Source organism: Seriola aureovittata, chromosome 5 (genome assembly GCF_021018895.1).
Source record: "Seriola aureovittata isolate HTS-2021-v1 ecotype China chromosome 5, ASM2101889v1, whole genome shotgun sequence".
NCBI classification, from domain to species: Eukaryota; Metazoa; Chordata; class Actinopteri; order Carangiformes; family Carangidae; genus Seriola; species Seriola aureovittata.
This window is the reverse complement of record NC_079368.1, coordinates 18,574,935-18,599,190: the sequence shown is the minus strand read 5'-3', so window position 1 is coordinate 18,599,190 and position 24,256 is coordinate 18,574,935. Positions and strand designations below refer to the sequence as shown.

General features: G+C 39.9%; 1 protein-coding gene across 2 annotated transcripts in view; it reads right to left on the bottom strand.

The window, feature by feature from the left end:
- The window catches only part of slc4a4a (solute carrier family 4 member 4a), a 54,191-nt gene extending 34,064 nt beyond the window's left edge, over positions 1-20,127 (bottom strand). Inside the window, exons 1-4 of one of the 2 annotated variants that reach the window (XM_056375486.1) lie at positions 19,960-20,127; positions 19,095-19,192; positions 14,156-14,229; positions 8,116-8,289 (exon numbers count right to left, since the gene is read on the bottom strand). In XM_056375486.1, coding sequence (XP_056231461.1) covers positions 8,116-8,289; positions 14,156-14,229; positions 19,095-19,111 — 265 coding nt within the window. In that variant the 5' untranslated portion in view covers positions 19,112-19,192; positions 19,960-20,127. The remainder of the gene's footprint in view (positions 1-8,115; positions 8,290-14,155; positions 14,230-19,094; positions 19,193-19,959) is intronic. The other variant, XM_056375487.1, reaches the window with a different exon arrangement.
- Positions 20,128-24,256: the final 4,129 nt, after the last annotated feature.

Below are 24,256 nucleotides of genomic sequence, written 5' to 3'. Positions count from 1 at the left end.
ATCTTGTCAGTCTAAAAAGCATCGTCATAAAAACTGCTCTGGTAGCCTGACCACCCAACTTTGTAATGTTAAGAAGGGAAATTATGTTATATCATCAATAACATTTGCAAACAAACTTTTTATTAATGCAGGAGTGGAAGTAAAACAACCTGCATCACAGAGGAAGGACAATAATCTCTGCTAACTGAGCGTTGTGTCTTTAGCTGGACTTTTCTTTGCAGATGAAGGCTAGACATTTCCATACACACCACTCTTCACATTACCACCCACCACACTGAGTCATTCATTCATTCATTCAGTCAGCAGCAAGTAGCCAAACTGTAAATGAGATGAAGGCTTGAAGTTTCACTTCATTGTGTTTTTTTTTCTGCAGCACAATAACAACAACAGCAGGTACGAGCCAGACAAGCAGCTGTAAGATTACTAGGTGGTGGATAAACTGTCTGCTGGCGCACACACAAGCAAGCAAACACACACGCACGCACGCACGCGCTCGCGCGCACGCACGCACGCACGCACGCACACACACACACACACACACACACACACACACACACACACACACACACACACACACACACACACACACACACACACACACACACACACACAAACAAACACACACACACACACACGTTTCCACAAGCTGCAACTAGCTTAAGTCACCGCAACCTGTTTAATAACACCTTGGGTGGAATAATTTACATGTGCATTTCACACATTCAGCTGACACTCATATCCACAGTGATTTACGCTGATTACAGTAAACAGTTAAAACAAGCTTTAAATACATATATGGCCAAAATTGCATGGAAACAATAGCCAACGGTCTAGTGCAAGGCAGGGGTCAAAGCCTCAGTGATGTAGGTTCACACAGACCATCTACTGCTGTATTCCTTAAATGTGCATACAGTTCATTAAAAAGAAGTGAATATGATAAGCCCAGTGTAGTAAATTTGTTTTTTCCCTTGTGAAATAAAGCTAAAGACATCCTGTTGAAGATAACTCATTATCTTAGAACTTAAATTTTGGTACAAGATTATAATATATTTAATTAAAAGCTGATACTAATAATAAACTGGGATTTAGCATTCTCAAATTTTTATGATCGAGAAACAAGCTGCAATGAAGGAGTGACAAAACAAACAAGTTTTCATGGAAAAACTAATATATGTAAATCTGAAATTGTCCTACACCCATCCGTAAAGAATAAAAACTAGAGACTAAACGTTCTTCTGAAGATTCTTCTAATAAATAGTGGACATTAAAAACTGGTTTCACTCAAGAGTTTATCCAAGTGTCCAAGAGAGATTTTCTAATTCCTCATGAGAGACTGATGCTGCCTATCCACGCTATCCAGGAAAAAAATCTGATAACAAGCACAGTGTTGGTGTCAATGCAATACTGTCCCACTCAGCAGTTGCTAAGAGAAAGATGGGAGGGTGGGTGAGGAGTGTTCGGGGGGGTGAGACTCAGTGCAGAGTGAAAGCAAAGAGGGGTGAGAGCAAGCACGAAAAGGAGGGATAGAAATGAAAATCCCATCGTTCAAACGCAATTTCAAAGCTGTGTGCTCTAGCCAAGAGCCATGGGCATACAAAGAGGACTTTGTCCCAGCAGCAGAGGCTCATGGGATAGGGGATGGAGGAAGAATGCCCGCTGCCCAGTAGAAAGCTTAGTGTGACTGCCACTAAAGGCCTGTTTAGTCCCACTCTTGACATGCATCCTACACAAATACCTTCCATCTCCTCTGACCTTTTTGAGAAACTCGGCACAGTAAAAGGCAACATGGGATCTAATAGCACGTCCATTGTTTGTGACTGTACATGCAATCATAATGCAACTCCCCGCCACCTCATTCAAAGGGAAGAGAGGATCACAGAGTACAGGAAATGTTTTCCATGCCACAAAGTCCGACATTCAGTATGCAGGGCGGCTAGCGCACAGGCAAGCAAACAGGGATTGGGCTGAATGCAGAGTGACACCCTGAGGGTGATCCATTGAGAGCACAGTATTTATGCCCAGACCATCAAGCTCTGGTATTTTGTTGTTCTGATGAGAATGTAACAAATACCAGCTTGGGAGAAAGAATGTGAAATGAAATGATCAGTGAGCTGTTTGCATGTATGCTGAACGTACAACCACATTTTCTGTATGCTTTAACTGTAGCACAATACAACTCATCACAGCAAGGTCAAGTTCATGTTTATCCCAAAGTTTGTCTACAAAAGGGCTTAATGCACCCCTTTGTCCAGGAAGGCTCAGCAACATTACCAGTATTTACCTGTATATAAATCTTAATTTATCTCATTCATGCTCTAAGATTATCATGAGTCACTGGCTAAATGTGCCTTTTAGCAAGGCAATATGTGTTTACATGTTATTTTCTACTTGTGTTATGTTTATCTCTGACATGTTAAAACGCAGCAACAAAGTAGTAGAAGCAGAGAAGAGTAAACAACTGACTCAGAAATGTCAGTTAGACAACATCAAACTACACTTGGCTAAAATTAGCTAAGATCAGACTAAGATCATACAGAAAAGGTCAGACTGCTACGGTGAGATTAGTGAACTGAGTAAGGGTTGGTTCTGTTGCTTATAAATGGTAAATGATGACTGGACTGCAATTTCTTCATTCAAAAGTTGGGGGTCCCAAACTGGTGACCTGAGGAACACCATAACTCGCACTCTGAATACATATGAACATGAAATAAGCGCCTTGCAAAGTTATTAGAGGAATATGGCATGAATTATGGATGTAAAGGGCCGATCTGTGGTGTAAGTAATCCAAACAGAACGTGTTAATAGACTAAGATAAGACATTAAAATATCTACCTATTGGGGTGTTGCTGTTGTTTCAGACTGAGGAGTGAATGAGATTAACCAACAGTTCTATAAAGACAATACAGAAATAGTGGAGATTTAAGATTTAAAATATCTGATGCTAAAATCATTTGATGTCAGGGTTCTCAATTTTATACCTATGACAATCATACATCAAAATATGAGGCATCATCATCATGAGACACTGAATAAGGGGCATAGACGCAATCTCAAACATGCAGTGTGCTGTGCAGTCGTCACAAACTTGGGTAAACATAAAATCATCTTCAACTGATGCCAGCAAACTCAAGTCCACTCATGTCCACTGACTGACTAATGCCGAAAGTCATTCTGAAAGGTTATCATTTACTGAAGTAAATCAGATGAAGCAAGTGAACCGAAAGTAGGCGGAACAAAAAAGCAAAGTTTGCAGCTAGTTGTGCATCTCCTGTGAGCTACTATGTGATAATGTACAGCCTAAAATCTTCACGCTGGACCATTTAAACCCACTTCACTGTTTGGAATGAGAGTATTTTTGTCTGATACCCACAAAAGTGCCATCTTCATAGTTTGTAGCAGAGAATCAAGCTTACAGACTTATAGGTACACTCATAGGACAGAGGGGTAAGGTACGGCTGTGGATTTGAGGGGGAGGGGAAACATTGGTGATCTGAGGGCCGATCAATGAAGATTAACTAATCAATCGGCCCAGAAAGAAACGGATGGCATTTCAAACATTTAAGTCATTTATCCAGTCAATATCCAGAGACCTTTCCTACTGATATTTCTTTTCCTATGATACTGAACAATATCTCAAACAAACAGTCTGTTGGTCTGTGGATAGTATAATGCTCAACTTACAAGTTGTCAACGTGCCAGAGCAGAAGAAAGGTTTTGAATCCCTGCTGTCATTTTGTGATGTGTGAGAAAAAAACATTGTGGGTTGTTTAAATTTCTTGAACCAATCATATTCATTAAGGGCAGGCCAATGAGTCTTAGGGGAAAGGGAAATGTCTCCTGAAGTGATCAATAGTCCCATTAGGATTTGTGATATCAGATGAGACCCACGACAAATATGTCAGAAACAGAATCACTGTCAGGCCATAATTTGTCACTGTAAACCTCTTCGGTTTGAATCCTTCCTCATTACACTCAAAGAAAATATTTGGCACCAAGTAGAGCACATCTAGAATTTAATCAGTGCTTTAAAGGAAAAATATGGTTTGCTCTTGCACTGATGGCTGTTTCCGTGTGAAAGCTGGGTAGTTCCAAAATGTCACCTTTTCAGGAGCCAGAAGGAAAACAGACCTTTGCATTTAGTCATGTGATCTTTGCAATTCCAAAGACTGTACTTCAAATTGTGAGAGGAGCTGGTATCCTCCCAGTGAAGAATGAACATAAAATCGGAGATGTGTTCACAAAAAAACAAAAGAAAAAAATTAATACATCACAGCAGTTGTAGCTTGCTCTCCCTGACTTTGGGAAATTAAACCCATTTGTATATGAACCAAGTTTCTAAGTAATCTTTGTAATCCACTTTGAGAGAACATTTGATCCTGGTAGAAAAAGATGGGAAAATGCTTAGCAAAAAAAACAAAAAAAAAAACACGCTCATCAAAATGAGCAGGGGTCAAATAACTCTGCAGTGGTCACACATGCAACCAGGAGATGGACTCAAAGTCCCTGCAGCGTCCATCTGACCAAACAAGAGGATTTCAGTCCATATGACAGACAAGGGCCTTCCCCTGGGCCGGCCCTGATTCCCAGAGAGAGTAACACAGAGGAGGGCAGTGAGTAACAGTAGGACATTAGCTGTACTGCATGCCTGTCAGTTTCCACGTGCCTGACAGATGCCTGCAGATTTGAGTTTTAGCTGTAAAGACCTAAAAAGGCAGAGCTGCTCTACTGTCACAAATGGCAAAAGAATACAAATACATGTTTTTAGCACAAGTTAGCTACTTGGAAAAAAATCTATGTCAAGAGGAACTCTAAATTAAAAATGCAGTTATTTCATTTTTATTTCAATGTCTGACATTGGAAGGTCAGAGTGCTAGTTCACTAGCTTTTCCAGCATTAAGCTGTCAGCTATGCCTAGTTTGACCCTGAAAGGTTAGCTAGGCCACAAGATACAGATGGAAGACTGTTCACATCAACATGTGATTTTACAACTTTAGAATTTCATATTTACTAAAAGTGCTGATATATTAGGTTCCTATCATTAACTATCCATTCAGCATGTAAATTATGCATGCTGCACCAGCAGTCATCATTTAGGAGGCTCGTGGTGTGAACATTAGCATCCTCTCAGCAGGCTCTAAGGATAAAGCCCTGTGAGACAAACTTCTTATTTGGGCAATTTAAGTGACGAGTATAACTGTTACTTTACCAGGACAACCATGATTCTTTAGTGCAACCCAAAGAGGTTTATCCAATAACTCATCCGATAATCTCTCTTCTTCTGAGAAATGTCTGAATTATGATGAGTCTCTGCTCATACAAATATACCAGGAGTCTGATGCACGCGGCATCCTGAAAGTCTATATATACATTTATATACTTTATACTTTTATTGGATAGATTTCCAAATTTAAAAATACATTAATTCATTATTAGGAACCATGACATTTGAATTTTTAAAGATTGGCTGTGGTGTAATCAGTGAATGACTTTAAAAAGGGATTAAGTGGCAACAGTTTCACATCAAATGGAATATAAATTTTACAAAAGTCTGTTTACATACAATAAAACAAACGAACCATTCACTGTACAACAATACCAATTGTACTAAGAGCTCTCCGTTTGTGTTGTTATGCCATTTCACTGCGCACCTTGATTCCATCACAGGATTTTTACATAACATCAACAGCATTTATTCTATTTCGCCCTCATGAGCCAGCAGACTGCCACGGTGTTGACTGATAACAAAACGTCAAAGCTAACATTCTCCTGCCAACATAGTCGCATTTTCCATGAATGGAGAATTACCAGTGTTGCCGTAAACAACCCGAGGTGTGTAGGGTTTCAGATGTTACGTCATTACTGCCTGACTTCAATGGGTTTTTCAAGAATGAAGAATTGCTGTTGTCCCCTTTCACACATATTTTTGGGATTGACAGTACACAGCATTTGAGTCTCTAGTTTCCACTTGTTTTTTAACTATGGACTCCATAAATGCACATAACAACTGGGAAACCCAGACAGAAAAGTCAAACTTGGCAATCTCCTCACCAACAGCACAGTTAAAAAAAAAAGAAAAGAAAAAGGACAACTCGTCAACGTTGTCCAGCCTGTGATGAATCTCATCTCTAAGTGCAGGCAGCAGTTTCAAGAAAAAGACTAATCTTGTTAAACCAAGTGTGAGCAAATGAACCAGCAAGTACGAAAGGTAACTGCACCGCTGTTCACACACACAACAGGCAGGAATATTTAGCCTACCAAAACGCAGCCATCATTACCCCACGGACAAAGTCCATTAGTTTGGCGAGTACAGCTGTATCCCTGCCAGACTGGTCCAAAGGCTCAATAACCAGACAATTTGGCAAAGGGTTGTGGGTAGAGTTAGGCCTTGAGGAGGGAAAAGAAGTACAAAATAGTCTAAAATCTGCTATGAAAGGGAAATACAGACAACAACTCTACAATTACCGACTGCAAAGAACCAACTTCAGGGTCACTCAGACAGATCGGCCTCTCCGCAACACAAACAGTTATATCGAAAAACTATTTCATCTGTCATCTCCTATTCTTTATTGGTGGCAGGACAAATAGCAACCACTACTCTGAGTCAGGGTTGGACCACATGCAGTGTGACTGTAACAGAAAAACTCAGTGGTCTGGTCTTCATCATATCTGAGACACTGCCATCTTATCAGTAATCATTTCTTTAGCCACTTTGGAAGCTTATTACAAAATGTTTTGCCTGCAGTTTAGCCCAGTATCTCTGACTGACTGAATCTATAAAACTCACAATTTCTTGCTAAATATGCATCATCACATTCAGTAGCAACAACCAGATGGGCGGGATGTAATCTATTCTCCGACTGGATTTATTTCCTGAAGAAAATCCCCCCACATTTAGTGATGTGTACACATTAGAAAATCCAGTTCTGGTGTATTTTGTCCTCTTGTCACATCATTTGCGAGCAAGCATGTGTAAAATTGCATCACTTTCTAGAAATGACAGTGGCCTGCCTCATTATTGGATTGACAGAAAGCAAGGACATTTTAAGCCTTCCTCACAGGGGACCACTGTTACACGGACCTCATGTAATCAGAGAATTAATGTCTGTCCTCTGTTTTTCCAAATTACTCCATGTATTTGTTGTCAATAAAACCACAGTCTTACACCGTTTTTGGCTTATGGTCCTTTATGTCCTTTATGAGCATGTGATCATGAACTGGAAGCAGTCCAACCTAAACGTGATGTTCCCTGATAATGTTTCATCTGGACAGCTTTTAGAGGTCTCGAGAGATAAAACGTTGCAGAATTCCACAAAAACTGCAAAGATGCAAACAAAATAATTCCTCTTGAAGCGGCCCGACCCCCAGGATAAGAACTAGGCATAAATTGTTCTGAAATCTCATTGTAAAAATGGCAAATTCACACTGTTTAAAACCCACCATGAATTCTGTGACATTATAAAACTCATTGGACTGCTATAGGTTTTATTAACAGTCTTACACCGTTTCAAACCTTAACTTGAACACAACAGAGAAAAAGATGCAGTAAGAGTTCGGCTTACACGTTAACTCATATCTAAACTCAGCATCACTGAATGTGACCTTTCTCTCCTCCCTTTCTTCCTCAACCTTCAATCAAACTGTCCAGAGCTCTTTGTCCGAGCATCCGCAGATCACAGCAGCTGTGCCTGAGGGCACGTCGCACTTTACACTCTACGGGACAGAAGAGGAAGCCCCAGCCAAGCAAGGACACAAACACTAACACATACAGTGTAAGTGCTGGCACACCAGCACTCACACAAAGACAGACACACTTATGTCTCGGACAAAGCACAGAAATACACAAACGTATACACTGTACTCAAGAGACTCATATCAGCACTAGTACAATTGTATCTGAGTAGCCATTACTTCGAATAAAAATTCACCCTGCTCTGTCGAAACAGGCTTGTCACTCAGCAGGACATGCACAGCTATTTCTGGCCACTAAGTGGACTCAGCAACTTCCGTTGGGTCACGGAGAGTCACAGGGGCTTTTTTTCTGGAAAAGAGAGTAGCCTTAAGCGAAGACAGACATGAACCCTAATCAGCCTTGACATGGAGTCCATCAGAACTTACTGAGAGGTTTGAGGATGCTGTTGCTGGCCTCATCGTTGTTTTCCGTGTCCGACTTGTCAGAGGTGTTCTCCGTCAACTTCTCCTTTCTGTCCTTGTGGCTGGTTCTCCGACGGTGACGCCTCCGACGTCGATAGCTCTTGGGCACGTGCACGCCGATGTAAATGGTGTGGTGACCTGGGAAAAAACACAAGACAGCAGATGAACTCTGACACTAAACATCCTGACAAATTCTGTTCTACTCTAACTGCTACGATGCAAACGGTGACACAGGACACAATCAAAATCCCTATCAGCAAGTGCAAAATTAGAAGCATTAACATTACAGAGAATTATGACGTGATCGCTACAGTGCTGCAGGGTAAGTGAATTACAGCACATAACCCTAACCGAATGTTGACCACTATTCTATCAGTTCAACCGGGGAACATTCTCACGTGGCCCACAACAGATCCAAGACAGCATAACCGAGCAGGGCTATGGAGGTTGCAGTGCACTGTCAAAACAAATATTTGGGCCGAAAAAGAAGTCGCACGTAGCAGTGAAGACACCATGACTGCTTGCATGACTACATCCTTGTTATGCGTGTTGGCACAATACCAACAGGACATGCAGTTTTACATGTAGTTGGGTTGGTTCAGGGTCAATAAAGACGAGCAGACCAGACTGTTTGCTAATAACATACCATTCAGACGGACGGAGATTTGACGCCAACACGCGGTGCACATATTTTCAGAGATGCTGGTCATTTGGCTTATGTACAGGACAGGTATCTGATTCAGGGAATTTATTCTTAACTAATTTACTTAATTTTAGTACTGTAGATGTGAAATTAGGGGATGGAGTTTAATCCACACATACCTGGGTGATACAATGTGCAACACAAAGCACTGAACCCTACTGCAGACACATTCTTTTACAACAAGATCTGAAGCTCCACGGGAACTCACTGATATAATGATGTAATGGCAAATCAATAATTATTAGAACCACACTGCATATAATCATCGGCAGAGGAGATGTGATGTGAGCAGTTTATTATTACGAACAACTAGCTAAAACACAGTGCAGTCTAATACAATGGTCCTGCGATAAATCCTACCTTCATGAAAGTTTGAAAGTTCAGTTTTTGTTCTAACTGTTTTCCAGAGGTGTCGATCCGACTTTGGGGTCATTTTGGAGGATGTAGATTGTGCTGCTGTCGAACTGTATCATGTAACCTATTGTAGGGCTGTTGTATTAGACTGCATTCATTTTCGCAAAGTTTATCTTACTCTGAGGCTGCTGATGGAGTAACGTGGCACCCCAGTGTTTGCTTATTGTGTGAATGACGCTGTACGTTCAGCACAGCAACTGTGTTTTGTCCCAACCCCTCCAACTAAATGTAGACCTTGGTTCCTCTAGTCAAAATGCAGGTAATGTTCCAGAGGTGTGGTTGAAATGTACCATTAGACTGCATTAGCTTTTGTTAGGTGTACCTAATAAACTGGCAAACAAGTGCAATGCCTAGGGTAGTAAAGTTTCTTTACCGTTCCCCATCCCACTACAGTTCAGAGTGGCCACTGTGATCAATACAATCAATAACTTGTAAAATAACTGATGATTGCTCTTCAGTTCCAAGGTTTAGTTTTAGTGATGTCATACAGTATTTTAAGTAATAATTATAATAATCAATTATTCCGCACCTTCTCTCCACTACCTGCATATTTCTCTTGTAAGTTTAATTGTCCAGGCCTCCCACAAACCTACAACCTTGACCACATTTCTAACACCACACGTTCTCCTTCCTAAGCAGAGGAAGACTATAAAAAAAACAACCTTTCAGAGTCAACATCAAAAGTGCTCCTGCAACAAAAGGCTCTATGCAATCAGTGTCAAACGTCGCCTCTTTGAGCTGGTCGGGTAATGTTGGGCCAAGCACTGCACATGACCCAACCAGGAAGTGGCTGAACCCCTCAACACAACAAACAATGATCTCTCTTGAAGCACAACGGCGCTCATTATTCACTCGTACCACAATGCCTTGTGTTTTAGGGGGTTCATCTAAATTCACTGACACCGACGGTTCAGCACACCAAGCAAATACTGGACATCAGAGACGAGGAAAAGCTGAACAGCTTTTTACAGTTTTACCTCACTGTAAATCAGAGGGAATATTTTATCTGGTCACATTTTCTGCTTCTCTATCTATGGTCTTTTTTTCAATGTGGTTTTCAGATGACAGTGTGAAGTTAAACTCATGCCCTGAGCAGTTAAATACTGGATATCAGACATCAGCCTGTAGTTTGCTTGTATCAATGTTATTGATGTGACTGAACTTTCTCCCAGAACTACAGAGGAACAAACGGAAAATACAAAGTTTAGTTTTCTTAAAAATGTTAAAACTGTTAATAATCATATATATAATATGGATACAGAACAATATACAGATATAAAGAGAAACATTGGCAAACATTATTCTACAATTCCTGCAGTACATGAGTCTGTTTTGGTAACTTTCCCCTCTCACATTGCATAAGATGAATGAAAAACAAAGACAGGAGAACTGGTAAACGAGACGAGAAGCGGTCAAAGGGGGACAGTGCAGGAGAAAATAGACAAAGAATTGGAGACAGAGCCAGCATCACCCACACTAGAGTTGCTGCTAACCAGGCTTTTGGTTCAACAAAGACGGTACCTGTCCCATGTTTATGTGATAACATAAAAACACAGGGCACAAGATCAATTGAACAAGGCCAAAACCCTGCCGGCATCGTCGGCCAAAAACAAAAACAGTAAAAACAGAATTAAACTCGTCTAAGAAGAAGTCTGAGTTGATGCAAATTCAGTCAGACGACAGATTAAAATGAAGATTGTGTAAATTAATTAATGGCCTATCACACTTTTACAACATTAAAGCTCAGATCTGTGAATGCTGTACCTCTTTTTCTGTATTTTTTTTTTGCAACATGTCCACATGGTTACTTATTTGCGTTTTTTTGACAGACCGGTCACAGGCAAGTGCTACACCCACCGATGTCCATGCCTGATCAGACTGATGAAGTTACACCATTGGTGAGTCAATAGTGTTTAACGATTGTTTTTCCTTTAAAAAGTCACCAGAGCCTTTATTTATCTTAACTGTAGAAGGCAACAGGCCTTTATTTCTAATTCCCTTTCTTTCATATGTATAATTGTTCATACTGATATTTTTGTTCGATGCATTGTTTTGATTTGATTACCTTTTCATATTTAAAGCCCCCTAGCGTTTCAGTGGACAGAAACCCTTTATTTATTAACAGGGCTTTTATTATGTGTGTCTTCTCATTTCAGGTTTCTGGCTTTTCTGTTGTTTACATGCTAATCAGATCTGCTAGTCTCTTCTATCTTTGCAGTTACCAATGGCTTCTTATTGTCCCTCCCATTCTCCTGCTCTCTCTCTTGCTCGCTGTGTCTTATATTTAATTATTCCACAGCCTCATTAAGCAATAATGATACATGTAATAAATGTAGTTTATTTGCCGTAATGGAGATGAGGCATCTCTCCTTCCACTGAAAAGACTCAATTTTCAGCAACACAGCTAATGGAACAGGTATAGCTGTATAAATGTCCAGTAATGCCTTTTACCTTCATGCTGGTTCATTAAGAAACATTAGAGTCAACCGAAGAAGTAATCAGATTCACCAGACAGCAAGTGGGCATTACAACAAGACCCAGAAGCAGATGGCTGGACAGCAACAAAGGAGAGCAGAGACATAGTCAAATAGAAAGACATAAAGACCATAGAGCCAATAAAGGTGATAGATGAGCAATAAAGCAGAGTGTGAAGACGTTTGCACACACTGAACACACCACAAGAAAGGAGGTGAGAGAATGAGAGAGTGATGGAGGAGAAGGAATAAAAAAATAGTCAAGTCAAGTCAAGGGGCTGGAAAGGAAGATTTGCACACTGCCAGAGGAGCTTTGTAAAACGACTTCCTCTTCTTTTTTTTGGGGTGGAAGAAGAACTTCTTTTGGAGCTGCCCGTAAGCTCGAGCTGAATGAAATGAAATCCTTGTGTGTGCTGGGAGGTTTGTTGAGCTCACTAGATTTCTGAGGAGAGGCAACGCCACCGCCAGTTTCCCCAGTAACCCATGCTGCTGGGACCTGCCCAGTGGGGAGGATGGCAACAGGCCACACGGCACTGACAGCATGCTAATACTGAACAGCTTTAAAAATATACAGCTGGATTAAAAGGGAGAGATGCCCATAGTTGGGCTTTTTTGTTTTAGAAGAAATGATTAGTCAGCCCTGTTGGTTTCTGACTCAGCAGTATATTTTGAAACTTTGAATATCACAACAATAAAACATGTACCGTTTTAACATAATGCTAGATGAGTGTTTAGGAGCATGAGAGCCTGTCTAATGGGTATTGTAACTAATAATAATAATAATGTTGCATACATACATTATTTGGATTGACCATCCAAAGGTCATAAAGTGGGACTTAGCTGTCGTCTATCTGGATCATTGACACTGTCTGTGACGCACGGTGAGATAGCAAACATGTTCCTGGAGGGAAAACAGGCTAATCAGTGCCAGATTAAGATAATTTTGCCATTGGAATCAAAGCTCCTCTCACAGACATTTATCTTGGGCAATGTGAGAAATGTCAAACTACGTCATCTGTTGTTGTTGTTGTTGTAATCAGTCAGTCGGCTCAGAGCGAGCAGCGGGGGGGAGGAGTGGGGGTTACTGAGCTCAGTGGAGAGCCCAAAAAGAGATTCAGCCACAGACGAGAACACACGCAGACACGGCTAAGACAGACGCTGGTTACGCACAGGAAGTCAGATAGATTGAGGCAGGGTTCAAGCGGAGGTGACACCTGACAAAATGTTGATCTCCAGCACGAGGGGCGCCGCTGTGCAAATTCTATTGCATTATATATATTCAATAATCATGTGTTAAAGTAATTTACTTAAAGGATCATTCCAGTGTTTTACACATTTAGCCCATTATAAATCAGATATACCCATGCCACTGTTTTTATAACCATTCTATACAGCCATTGTTTCACATTCATTTCTGTACAGTATGAAAATTATTCAACAGATGTTTTGAAGCTAGTTCAAAAAAGTGCAATCCATCACAAACTCTGCACTATGTTTTGTCTAAGTTGCATAACTGCAGCAAGGCACTGACTTTAAACAAGCAACATTAAAGAATTTCTTGAAAACAATTGTCAAGTGTCAAAAAAAAAAAAGAGATCAGAAATCACCAACAACAACAAAGAGCTGGTGCTGGAAGCATTCTGAGTACTTCCACCAAAAGAAACAAAACAAAACAAAACATGAGGCTCTTGGATGGTAAATCGGGCTCTGTGCCAGGCCCTTTAATCTTCTGGACTAGAACCAAGAAAACTGTGGAGCTGGGTGCGGGTTAATGTCATCACCATGTAAACCTAACCTTGCGCCATGGCAACAAGACATACTCTCTGCTGGCATTAATCCACTTGAAAACATGCCAATAGAATATAATATGATATTAGAGATTATTATCACTTAAGACATTTTAACATACTGGAAGGTTTTTGTTTTTTTCCCCCCCTTTCTCTTTGTTGTCCTGTAGGTCTTTGAGTGGATTAGTGAGGTAAACACAGGATCACATGCTCCTTGTTCTACATCTTTCTCATGCCAGCTCGCCAAACAGGTGAGCGTGACGGTCTACATGCAGGAAGCGTGTGAAATTTGGCGGTCTCTAAAAGGCTAAATGACGCCCTTCCTGTTTCTCTCAATGGGTGCTTTGAAAAAGTTCTTTAGTTCTTCAGTAAAAAAGAAAAAAACTCCAATTTAAAAAGCTGGTTCATTGTAGGTAGTATTGTTTGTAGATAAATGACTTTCAAAATAAAAGAACTTAGAAAAAATATATCATACATAAGTTAAAACTTTTTTTTAAATGCACGTTTGATGCTTCCTGCTATTTATGTTTCTATTGCCTTGCACTCTACATCATATGGAAGACTTAAAAAAGAACAAACACTTTTTGTTCACATGCAGAGATATAAAAGTGTACAGGTAAACTTACCCTCTACCTCCTCCTCATCACAGATGTGCTTGAGTAAGGACGCCCCTCGGTCCAGCACCGCCTCATCCTCCATCCTGTAGTAGTAAAAGAGGAAGAAAGACTGCTCACACTTTTCCTCCAGCGACAACGTGGAGCCATAGCGCTTCGGCTCGTTCACCTGCAATAAATTCGGACTAGGACTCAGTCTGGTGCTGCTGGTAGCGCTCATCTCGACCCATTAAAGACTCATTGACAAACACCCTATGTGACTACCTCAACACCTGGAGATAGCACCTTGTTCTATGTTTTTCAGTAGCTAAACTATCCTCAAGCATGAGAATGTGTGTCGTCCTTGAGGAGGGCAAAGTGCGCAGTCGATAGGTACGATGTAATGGATTTAATCTGGCGGAGGGGGGTGAGGGAGAGGACAGGAAGTCTCTGCTAATTGAGTGTGATGGCCGGAGTGACTGGTCATGCGCAAAAAACGCCCGACTGACTGAGACTTGAACTCATCAAAATCTGGATCTGGCTCTGTCTCCACTTCATCTATTAGACACTGAATCAAGGTGTTGTGTTTTATTACTGGGGGTGGGGGACATTTGAAAAAAGTATGTGTTAGTGTTGCATCTAATCAGCCACACGCCCACACACACTACAAAGCCTGTCCATCTGGCAGGTAATGCCTGCCAGCCCCCCTCTTCACCACCCAACCTAAGAAACAAGTGGGGCATCACATGTCTGTCTACTCATCCGCCCTTACAGGATTACGCCGGCTTTACTTAAGTGACAACACACACACAAACCCGTAACAGGCTGGCATGTCAGAGCCTCCGATACTCTCCAAGACGACTGTCTCACACACACACACACACACACACACACACACACACACACACACACACACACGTCAACAAGCCGTATTGTTGCCCAACAAACATCAGCATCGATTTTAAAAAATGTTTCATTCAGGTTTGAAGCTAAACAGAAGTTTTGTTTGTTTGATTTTGTGGTGAGGGCAAACACTTTATTCTCAGTCTGCTATGTGCATGCTGAGTGAGTCATCAACGAAAACTTCAGATTTTATCATCACACATACTAATTTTATTATCGACTATAAATGGCTCATTTAGTATCACCCCAACGCACTTAACCACCAACACACACACACACAGACATGTCAAGTAATACCAGAACTACTTAACCCCTGGGTTTTACCCTAATGAGATCATAGACAAATTGGTTTGTTCTGTGGAACAACGCAACATTGTTTTTGTTACCAGATAATTTAATTAATTTGGATTTCATTCATAATTTCAGTCACTTTCTACAGGAAGTTAATACATTCTAGGTCAAAGTGGACCGGCAGAGAAGATGGCAGAGAGACGCCCTGGACACGAGGGGCTCAGGGGGTCAAAGGTCAGCAAGAGAACAGTATTCTTCCAGCTGGCTTAATGTCTCACTAAGAGATGTGTTAACACGAGGAGAGTCAGTGTGATACTCTCTCCACTAGCTGCATCAAGTTCATGTTGCACAGACGAATAGATTCGGTTGATCAGTGTGTTCTTCTGAAAAATCAAACACAGAAGATGAAGTGTGTTTGAAACCTAGTCCCACCACTGCTAAATGGCAAGTGTAATTTTCTGACACTATAATTATACAACTATAAAAGCCTGTGGTCATGTCAGCTCTATGAGTGGACAACTCTCCAATCAACATTTCTGCAGCACAAAATAAACACTTGACTCTGACACACTTCCTGCATTTAGTGGCATTAGCAACTGAAATCACAAAGTAGCCTACAATTATTCTAGAAATAAAGCTGTTTAAGATTGTAGACTCTTTTGTCATTTTTGTTATTCTCAGTACATAATGACAGTATTGGAAAGAACTCTACACACTTTTCTAATAAAGATGAATTTCTCTAATATTACCTACTAGTTTGATAAAGCTGACTGATCACACAAGAATCTTTTATCAAGCCACTGATGTGTAACTGTCTGATGCGGGTCAACTTGTTTTAAAGAAGTTTTATAACACCATCATGATTCAGCCAGTTAAAAGCTGAGGCTGAAACTTCACCATCCTTCCTACTAATAGTTCCCTTCTATCTTCCTCCATTGCCACCTATAGAACAACCATGGACATAACAGGCCAAACTCCACTCAGCCTGAGCTGAGGCCCCACACATGTCTGCACCCGGGTTGTGTTTTCTACTCTCAGCTTAACACATTATCAGAGAGGAAGAAGAGGACAACAACTCACTGTCGTCAATTTATTCATCAAGTTTTTGTTCTGGATGTGATATGAGACTAAAAGTATAAATCCATCGTCATTGTTGCAGATCATTGACGTGTGATGTCGTGTGTGTTACGTGAGTTATTTTGTGATTTTAAACGAAACCATGCTTCATTTTTTAACTTACCCCAACCTCCCCACCACACCCCCAACCCCCACCCCATCCTGCTTTGTCTGTTTCTATCTGAAAAAGGGATTTCCTACATTTCCCAGAATGCTTTCCACCACTTAATCAAAACACTGCACAGCAGGCCATTTACAGCACGTTTTCCAACTAACTTTCACCTGAAGATTATTATCGGTTGAACTCTGCTTTTCTCCTACAGTATAATCTTTTTGAGATCACTATAAACCCTGGCAGTGAAAGTCTGGGGACCCATTATAGCAGCAGAAAGAAGAGAGTAATATAAAGCAGTTGGCAGAGTTTCTGATTTTGTTTTTTTGTGGTTCTGACATGCAACCAAAAACGATAAGCTTTGCTATTGATGATTATGTTGTAATCAACAAGAATATCAGTTAGTAATAATGTAACAAATGGGATTTTGGGGGATTTTAAAATTGCATAATGACAGATGAGCGACCATATGTGATTGACTGATTCACTGATTACTCCACCACATGTTTTAATAATGTGCGTGCAATGACTAATACAAAAGCAGCAGGTTAGCCAATAGAACTAGAAACTCTCAGGGTGCAAATCTTGTCTCTGAATACTTGCATACTCTGCAGGCTGCTGATATCAGCTTGTAGTAGAGTGAATTAGCCCCGGCTGAAGGTGACATTTGCTGCATCAATTAAAACTATTGCACCATTGAACCACAACCACTGGCAGTAATTCCCTTTTGTTAAGAGCTCACACCCATATCCAGTGGAAGACAACTGCAGTAAAAAAAAAAAAAAACACCGTAAAAGCAGAAGATACGAGGCGTCCAACTGAGATGAATGTCTGTCAGACAAAAATGAATAGCGGTGCCAAAGTTTGGGACTTTTTGTTGGACTTGATCTGATCTCTATAAATTAGGGACTGACTTTGTTTAGTTGGAATTTGCTTAAAACTCTGAAAACCGTCCCTTGGTCTCGCCTCTGCCTTTGACATTTTCAATAACTGAAACATTTTGTGTTTTCAATCTGTGTCACAGATGCACAGGGAATATCTCAAAGTGGCAGTTTAGCGTTTGCCCAATTACTCAGAGTAAGAATAAAGACAGGGAAAAGAACAAAATGAATCCAGGAATACAAATTAGATCACGAACACCAGTGGGTTTTTCTTTGAATCAGTATTTTAAGATATGTGTTTATTGATGCGCAATGGCTCAACCTTCAAACAACCAAAACTTGACATGCTGTTACTTTGCACTCGGGATTGGTATATTAGCTGCTATCTGTCTCTTACTGCGTAGATAACATTATCAGTCACCCTGTCCTTGTCGAGCCCATAGTAATCTGCGTGCAGCCTACATTCATCTGTTTGGAGAGGAAAGAGTGTTCTCTGTACCCGAGCTGATGCAACTGCGAGTCCAAACCATGCCTTAAGGCATCCTGGACTGTGTTATGGTATACAGTATCTGCTGTAGTCGTCACACTAGATATGAATAAATGTGTCCAGGTCATGTATGGTCTAGTACCGTGTACTCCAAATCAAGTCAAATCCCTGATGCAAAGGCGGCGAAATGTCATCGGATATCAGATTTCTCTGAAGCTCAAAGGGTTTCACCTCACAATAAAGGATACCTACAGTTTTTGATAAATGATAGCCACACTGGGGCTTTCGTCTGACAGTAGTTTTCACTATGCATGAGGTTGAAAATCAAAGCTTTGTTTCTTGGCGACTGTCACCAAAACTTTCCACTGCTTATTCAAAATGAACGGGGTCACATAGGAATCATAAAGCAGGGTTCAACTGGGATTTAAAGCCTTGAAATAGTGGCTCCAAGATGATTAAGAAAAATGTCAAATAGCTTACGATAAGCACATTTTTTAATCAATTTCAATGACTTTTAGTATGTTTTTGGCGTGCAGCTCTGCGCAGCTATAGACATATTACCGTTTCAACTGCCTCAAAATTTTAAACAAGAGTCTGGTTCATGTATGTCGATGATAAGGATGCAGTGTCATCAGGGCTACTGATGGTGCTCAAATTAAAAAAAAAAAGCAAAAAAAAAAACGCTGTGTAAAGGTTCGCTCTGGTTTCCACACGTTTGTTGTTGAGGGATGTTTTAAGCAATTACACGGCTGTTCATGTCTTGACACTTAAACTTTAACATGTTGAAACGTTAATTGACCTCTAAGCCGTCTGCTAGCTGACACTGACAACAGATATAATGATTTACTCTTTATATGAACTTGAAATGCAGCAAAGTCACCTGCAGTCTACCTGCCTCCACCACTGACTCACGGTATAAATTTCCCATTTTTGCCAGTCACAGCATGTGTGCTGTCAGATCTACCAGATAAGCCTAACACTTGTTCCTGAGGTGCACCTGGTCTATTAAGCATTCATTCCTCCTCATATTAAGCACCAGAAGCTGTTTGTAGGCTCCTACACATACATACACACACACACACACACACACATATATATAAACACATAGGTGTGTCGTATCCGATTCATTTAAGATCAAGTGAAGTGAGTGGCACTCCTGTAAAGCTTGTTGAAGTCACTTACTTCTTGCTGCCGCTCATCTCTTCAGGTTGCGTGTTATAAATCTCCTTACTGAATATGCTGAGCAGAGCGGATCACCAGAGCGGCTGCGGATGTTTGACCTGACAAAGTAGCACATGGACAGGTTACTTCTCTGCTCTCTGTGGATTCAGTGCACACTACTTCACACTCTGTCAAAACCTAACCACAAGTGTTTGACTGAAAGGAAAGTCTCTTTTGCTACAATAACACCATGGCAAAATCCAGAGAGACATTATACAGCACAGGTATCAAGTAAGACTTATTATGCACCTGCTGCTGGTGCACAAATTAATGATGGATGAGATTTGAAAACATAGTGCAGCAAAATATAATTACATGATTACCATAGGCACACTTAAAAAGAAGGAAAGATACAAATAAATATCATGCTGAAACTCTTTGTGCATCATAACAATAACTGTAATAATTCTGTGATACATTTAAGGATAATTTCCAGAACATTAGCACACTGAATAAATATAATGCAGCTGCTTTGGCTCCAAAAACCTAATAGTAGCAGCACACCAGCACAGGAGATTTAAATAGTAGCACAAATCCTGCTAAACGCATGCCAAGTGTCTGTCCCAAAGAACCAATTGACCAAAACAAAACACACTCAAGCTGCGCATTTACGCACAAGCCATCCTTTAATGGTGTAATCAATCATGAACTGTTTCAACAAAACGTCACAAAAATGTCGCTAAAGAAATAGTCGCTAAAGTCCCTAGGGTACTACTGTAGGAAAAGTGACAGAAATCCTGGTGATTTATAACCAAGACGCCTCTTTCCACATGCACGCAAGGCCTTACGAAATAAGTTTACGCTGGTAAGTTGTATGAAGACTTACCGCTGCTTGTTTTAATCTTTGGCTCTGTGCGTTTGGCTCCTGTTGTCACCCCTGCGGTGGCATGAAAGTAAAGAAGTCTACTTCCACTGCTCGGGTAAGTTTGTATGTGGCATTGTGCGGCGGCTGCGCTCAGCATGCTGCCGCCTCTATCTGCTGGACCATCCTTCTGTCAACGCCACTCCTCCGGTGGGAGGTCAGATTGCTCCACTGCTGCACCATCATCTCTCCAACGTTTTTTTTTTTCTTCTAGTTGAACCAAGTCATTGCAGGCTACAGTTGTTGCCAGACAAGGTCAATGCATGAACGCACACGGTTCAACATTGAAGTCGGCAATCTGTGGATATTTCTGAAAACATGAAAAAAAAATTATCCGTAAAGCTAAAATCAATCAAAAAAATATTAGGTAGTTATTCTACATAAATAAATAGCTCAAAAAGTCCTCGAAGGTCTTGGAAGAAGTCTTTCAAAATCCCTGATTTGCGGAATCACAATTGAATACATTCTGTATTTGCACCATTAAAAATTGACATCTGTGTGTGTTTTGGTCATTAAGTTATCTAATGCATCTGAAAAGTATTGCAGGATTATTGCAGTGTCTTCATAAGGGCACACTTGCTGGGAATGTTTATTTATTTCAGCAGTGAATGAGGGATTTTGAATCTACAACGCCATCTGTTGGAGGAATCACGGCAAGATCTGATATCATTGCCTTCATAACTAAATGTATACACCCAGCAGTGGCCTGTACTGTCAGAAGAAAATACAGCCCTGTCCTGGTTACAAAAAAGACATTTAAAAAAAAAAAAAAATTACTACTCAACCCATATTATGTGTCATGCTGACACCACTGCATTGCTTTCACTCTTAAACCCATCATCAGATTATAAATAGGCTACTTGAAGGATCTGTTGAGGTAATCTTACACCACAAGTATTCAAGCGTTATTAAAGCAAAGTAATGAGACCTTTGTTCATTCTTGAGCTGAAGTCTGTCCTTTTGTGATATCTGAGATGTCTCAGCCTAACCCACTATTTCCCTCTCATTTTCTTTTACAGGATTTTACACAGTTTAGGGGTTTTTTCAGCCAAAGCCTCAAATTGTCCCCAATCTTTCTGACTTTCAGTTTGCAGGATTTTGAAGAGTTTCATAAAAAGATTGTGTGGTTTTTCTCATTCCTACAATTAAAAAAAAAACAAGAAATGTAGACAGTTTATTGGCTTTTATAGATTTGTCTCGTAGGATCATGCCTTGTCTTGAACTTGGCTGGACATACCCCAGTAACATTTTTTGAATCCATTAAAATACCTTTGTTGCATGTTATTCAGTTTCATATACTATAGCTGCAAAGTCTGTCAGGATCTAAGAAAACCTTTCATGCTTTTAGTTTTATCACCGTGTCCCTTTGAATAGTCTTAATTTTTTTTCTTAACTCATTACCCGTCTTTCAATCAAAACTAACTAACAGTTTCAACAGAATGACTTAACGACTTGGTGAATGTTTTTGATTTAGCCAAGTCCATTTGCGCACAAATCGACTAGCTTAACAAACATACCTGTTATTTTACACATGATAGGAGGCACTTCTTTTTATACCGTCGTCAATGTTGTTAAGAAAGTAACACAAACCCTGATTACTTGTTGTTAATGATGCCCACTTCCGGTAATTTACTCACCGTTAAATGGCAAACAGGTGTGCAGTAGTTAAGTTAGCAATGTTATAATGAATGCAGACAGACAAACATAATTTTAGAAACTTCCCCAACATCAATAACTGAATAACATACAGTAACTCAGTCGGCACAACTTGTTTACGGAAAGCCCCAAAAATTTAAACGGTTTAACAGTTTTTAAAACGGTTCACGCATGCGCTCTTCAATTCAGTGTGTCACTATGAACTTGCCAGTTTGCGTCTTCAGAAGAAAGTTTCCTACGGCGTTGCCAGATTGGGAGGTTTTCCGCACAATTCGGCTACTTTTCTTACACAGCGCGGGTAAAAATTCATTCGGGTGGGTTGTTATAATGTCGGCTACATTTTGTATTGTATTGTATGTTTCCATTTACGAAAAGTTCTGTTATATTTAGGAGGTTTAAATTATAAGGGAGCCATGTGACTAACTGAACTTTTTACAAGTAGGTACAAAAACCCACTTAAAAATAATAGGAAATAAAGTAATTTATTGATAGCTGTCTGTATATCTATAGGTACCTAGCAAACAGGAAGTGCTAGTAAAACGGAAACTGAAACTAAAGATACTGTAAAGTTTGTGGACAGAAGAACAGACATGCAGCCCGGATGACTAACATGTTAGCAAAGAATTACATACATAGGATACACACCCATCAAACAGAGCAACATTACTGTCCCTTTGGGATTGTATTTCTGCCATTTGAAAAATGCAAATCCAGTATTCACGTATGCCTTCTTTTTTGCTCTTGTTTGGTCTCCACACTTAACTCAGGTGTTTCACTTTCTCGACCAGCCGGTCCCTAACTTTGGCTCTGATAAACCAAGTGAACCCTGTCTAATGGCTTTATCAACGCTTGTTTGCTGAAAACAGCTGCCTGCTGACAGTGGTGAGACACAACATGCAGTAGAGTAAATGAGCTGTAACATCAAAACAATCAGCTAATAGAGGCCAAGAAGTTCCACAGAGCTACAGAGTGGCCACTTTTGATTTTGTCATTATGAACTACATCTTTTACATTACATATTGTCATTTGTTCCTATTAATATTACAACACAGTGAAGTAATTTGGGTTTTTCAAATAATATGATTGTTTTATTTTTGCTGGAGTCAGACTGTATGAATGATAATATGGTGAAATTAGGCTACTGTTTCAAAAAATACACAATAACCTTTGGTTCTGCACTGAGCGCATGATTCTCAAATTTAGTTCCCTGGATTACACACAGTAACAGGAGAGTAATATTTAATCTCTATGAAAATCAAGGTTAAACATTTCTTGCTGGGGATGTTAAATGTTTCAGGTGTCATCTAAGACACGTTCCGATACCTGATACTTTTTGGAAAGCTGGGGGCTATTGCCAAAATAAAGCCAGGAAAGGGACTTGTGATATCGGGGAAATTTATTGACTGAGACATCATTTGTCTGAACTGTCTAGCCAGCGAGTAATTTCATATCTGGTTTATTTTTGTAAATAGGTTTTAAAAATCTTGAAAAAAAAAGTTTCACAAAAGAGATTTATACATATGTCTGAACTGAGATGAAATTTAGATTTTCTATTAAGAATTTATCATTTATGTTTCAAAATCACATTGCGTTGTTTGGGACATTGGATAAAACAAACAGACACTCAGAATTGTCTCAAAAAATGATAATGTGCAACCTTATGTTAAGCATAATTTAAACACATATTTCAATGATTTCTTCTGTCTAGATGGTTATAAGATAGTGTATTATATTATTTATCTACTTTTAGTGGCATCTCGTGTGACATCAGATATAATTGTACAGTTAAAGTCCTTGGGCCTGTATGCCATTTCTAAGAGTTTTAGTGAATGAATACATTACCATTGTTTTGTAATGGCTTCGAATGGTCATTCAGGATAAGCAACACTTTTACCTGAACATGCCGTAGTCTAAAGTAAGAAATTGCTGTCTTGGGGTTTTACCTAATTTTCCACAAGTTGAAATTTGTTCTCAAAACAATGTTTAATGTTTTTATTCATAACACAAAATATTTTTAAGGCTAACATCAGTACGACATATCTTAAGACAAGTTAGTGTGAGGAGGGATCATCCCTCATACATGAGTGTATAACGCAAAACAGGTGCTGTTTTACACATTTACAACCTGAAGCATGTCAGCATTTCCATGTTTTCCCTCATGTACGTCGTGTTTTATTCATGGAAAAAAGGCAGCATTGTTGAGAGACGTTAAGACAGAATAACATCACGGGCCAGCTACATCTTTGTTTCACAATTCCTCATCTTTATTTCAAATTCCATTTCAAAAACATAAAGCCTATTAAGTATTTGATTTTCCCTTCAAAGGACGCTTTGAGAGGCATTTGTATCAGCTTGTTGGTGCTTTGTAGTTTGAATTGTGCTCTACAGCCAGTGCCTATCTGATGCTGCTGGTCTGATCCCTGATGTCTTTCCACTGCGTTTTATTTAGTGCCAGCTCACGCCTTTCATGTGAAATTGTTCCAGGAACTGTAGCTCTACCTCAGCTTTCTTTCTCTGAAATTCCTCAAACCACTCGATGACATTAAAAATGATATTACAGATATTGTCTACTTTATTATGGTCAGATTCAATAAAAATTTTAAAA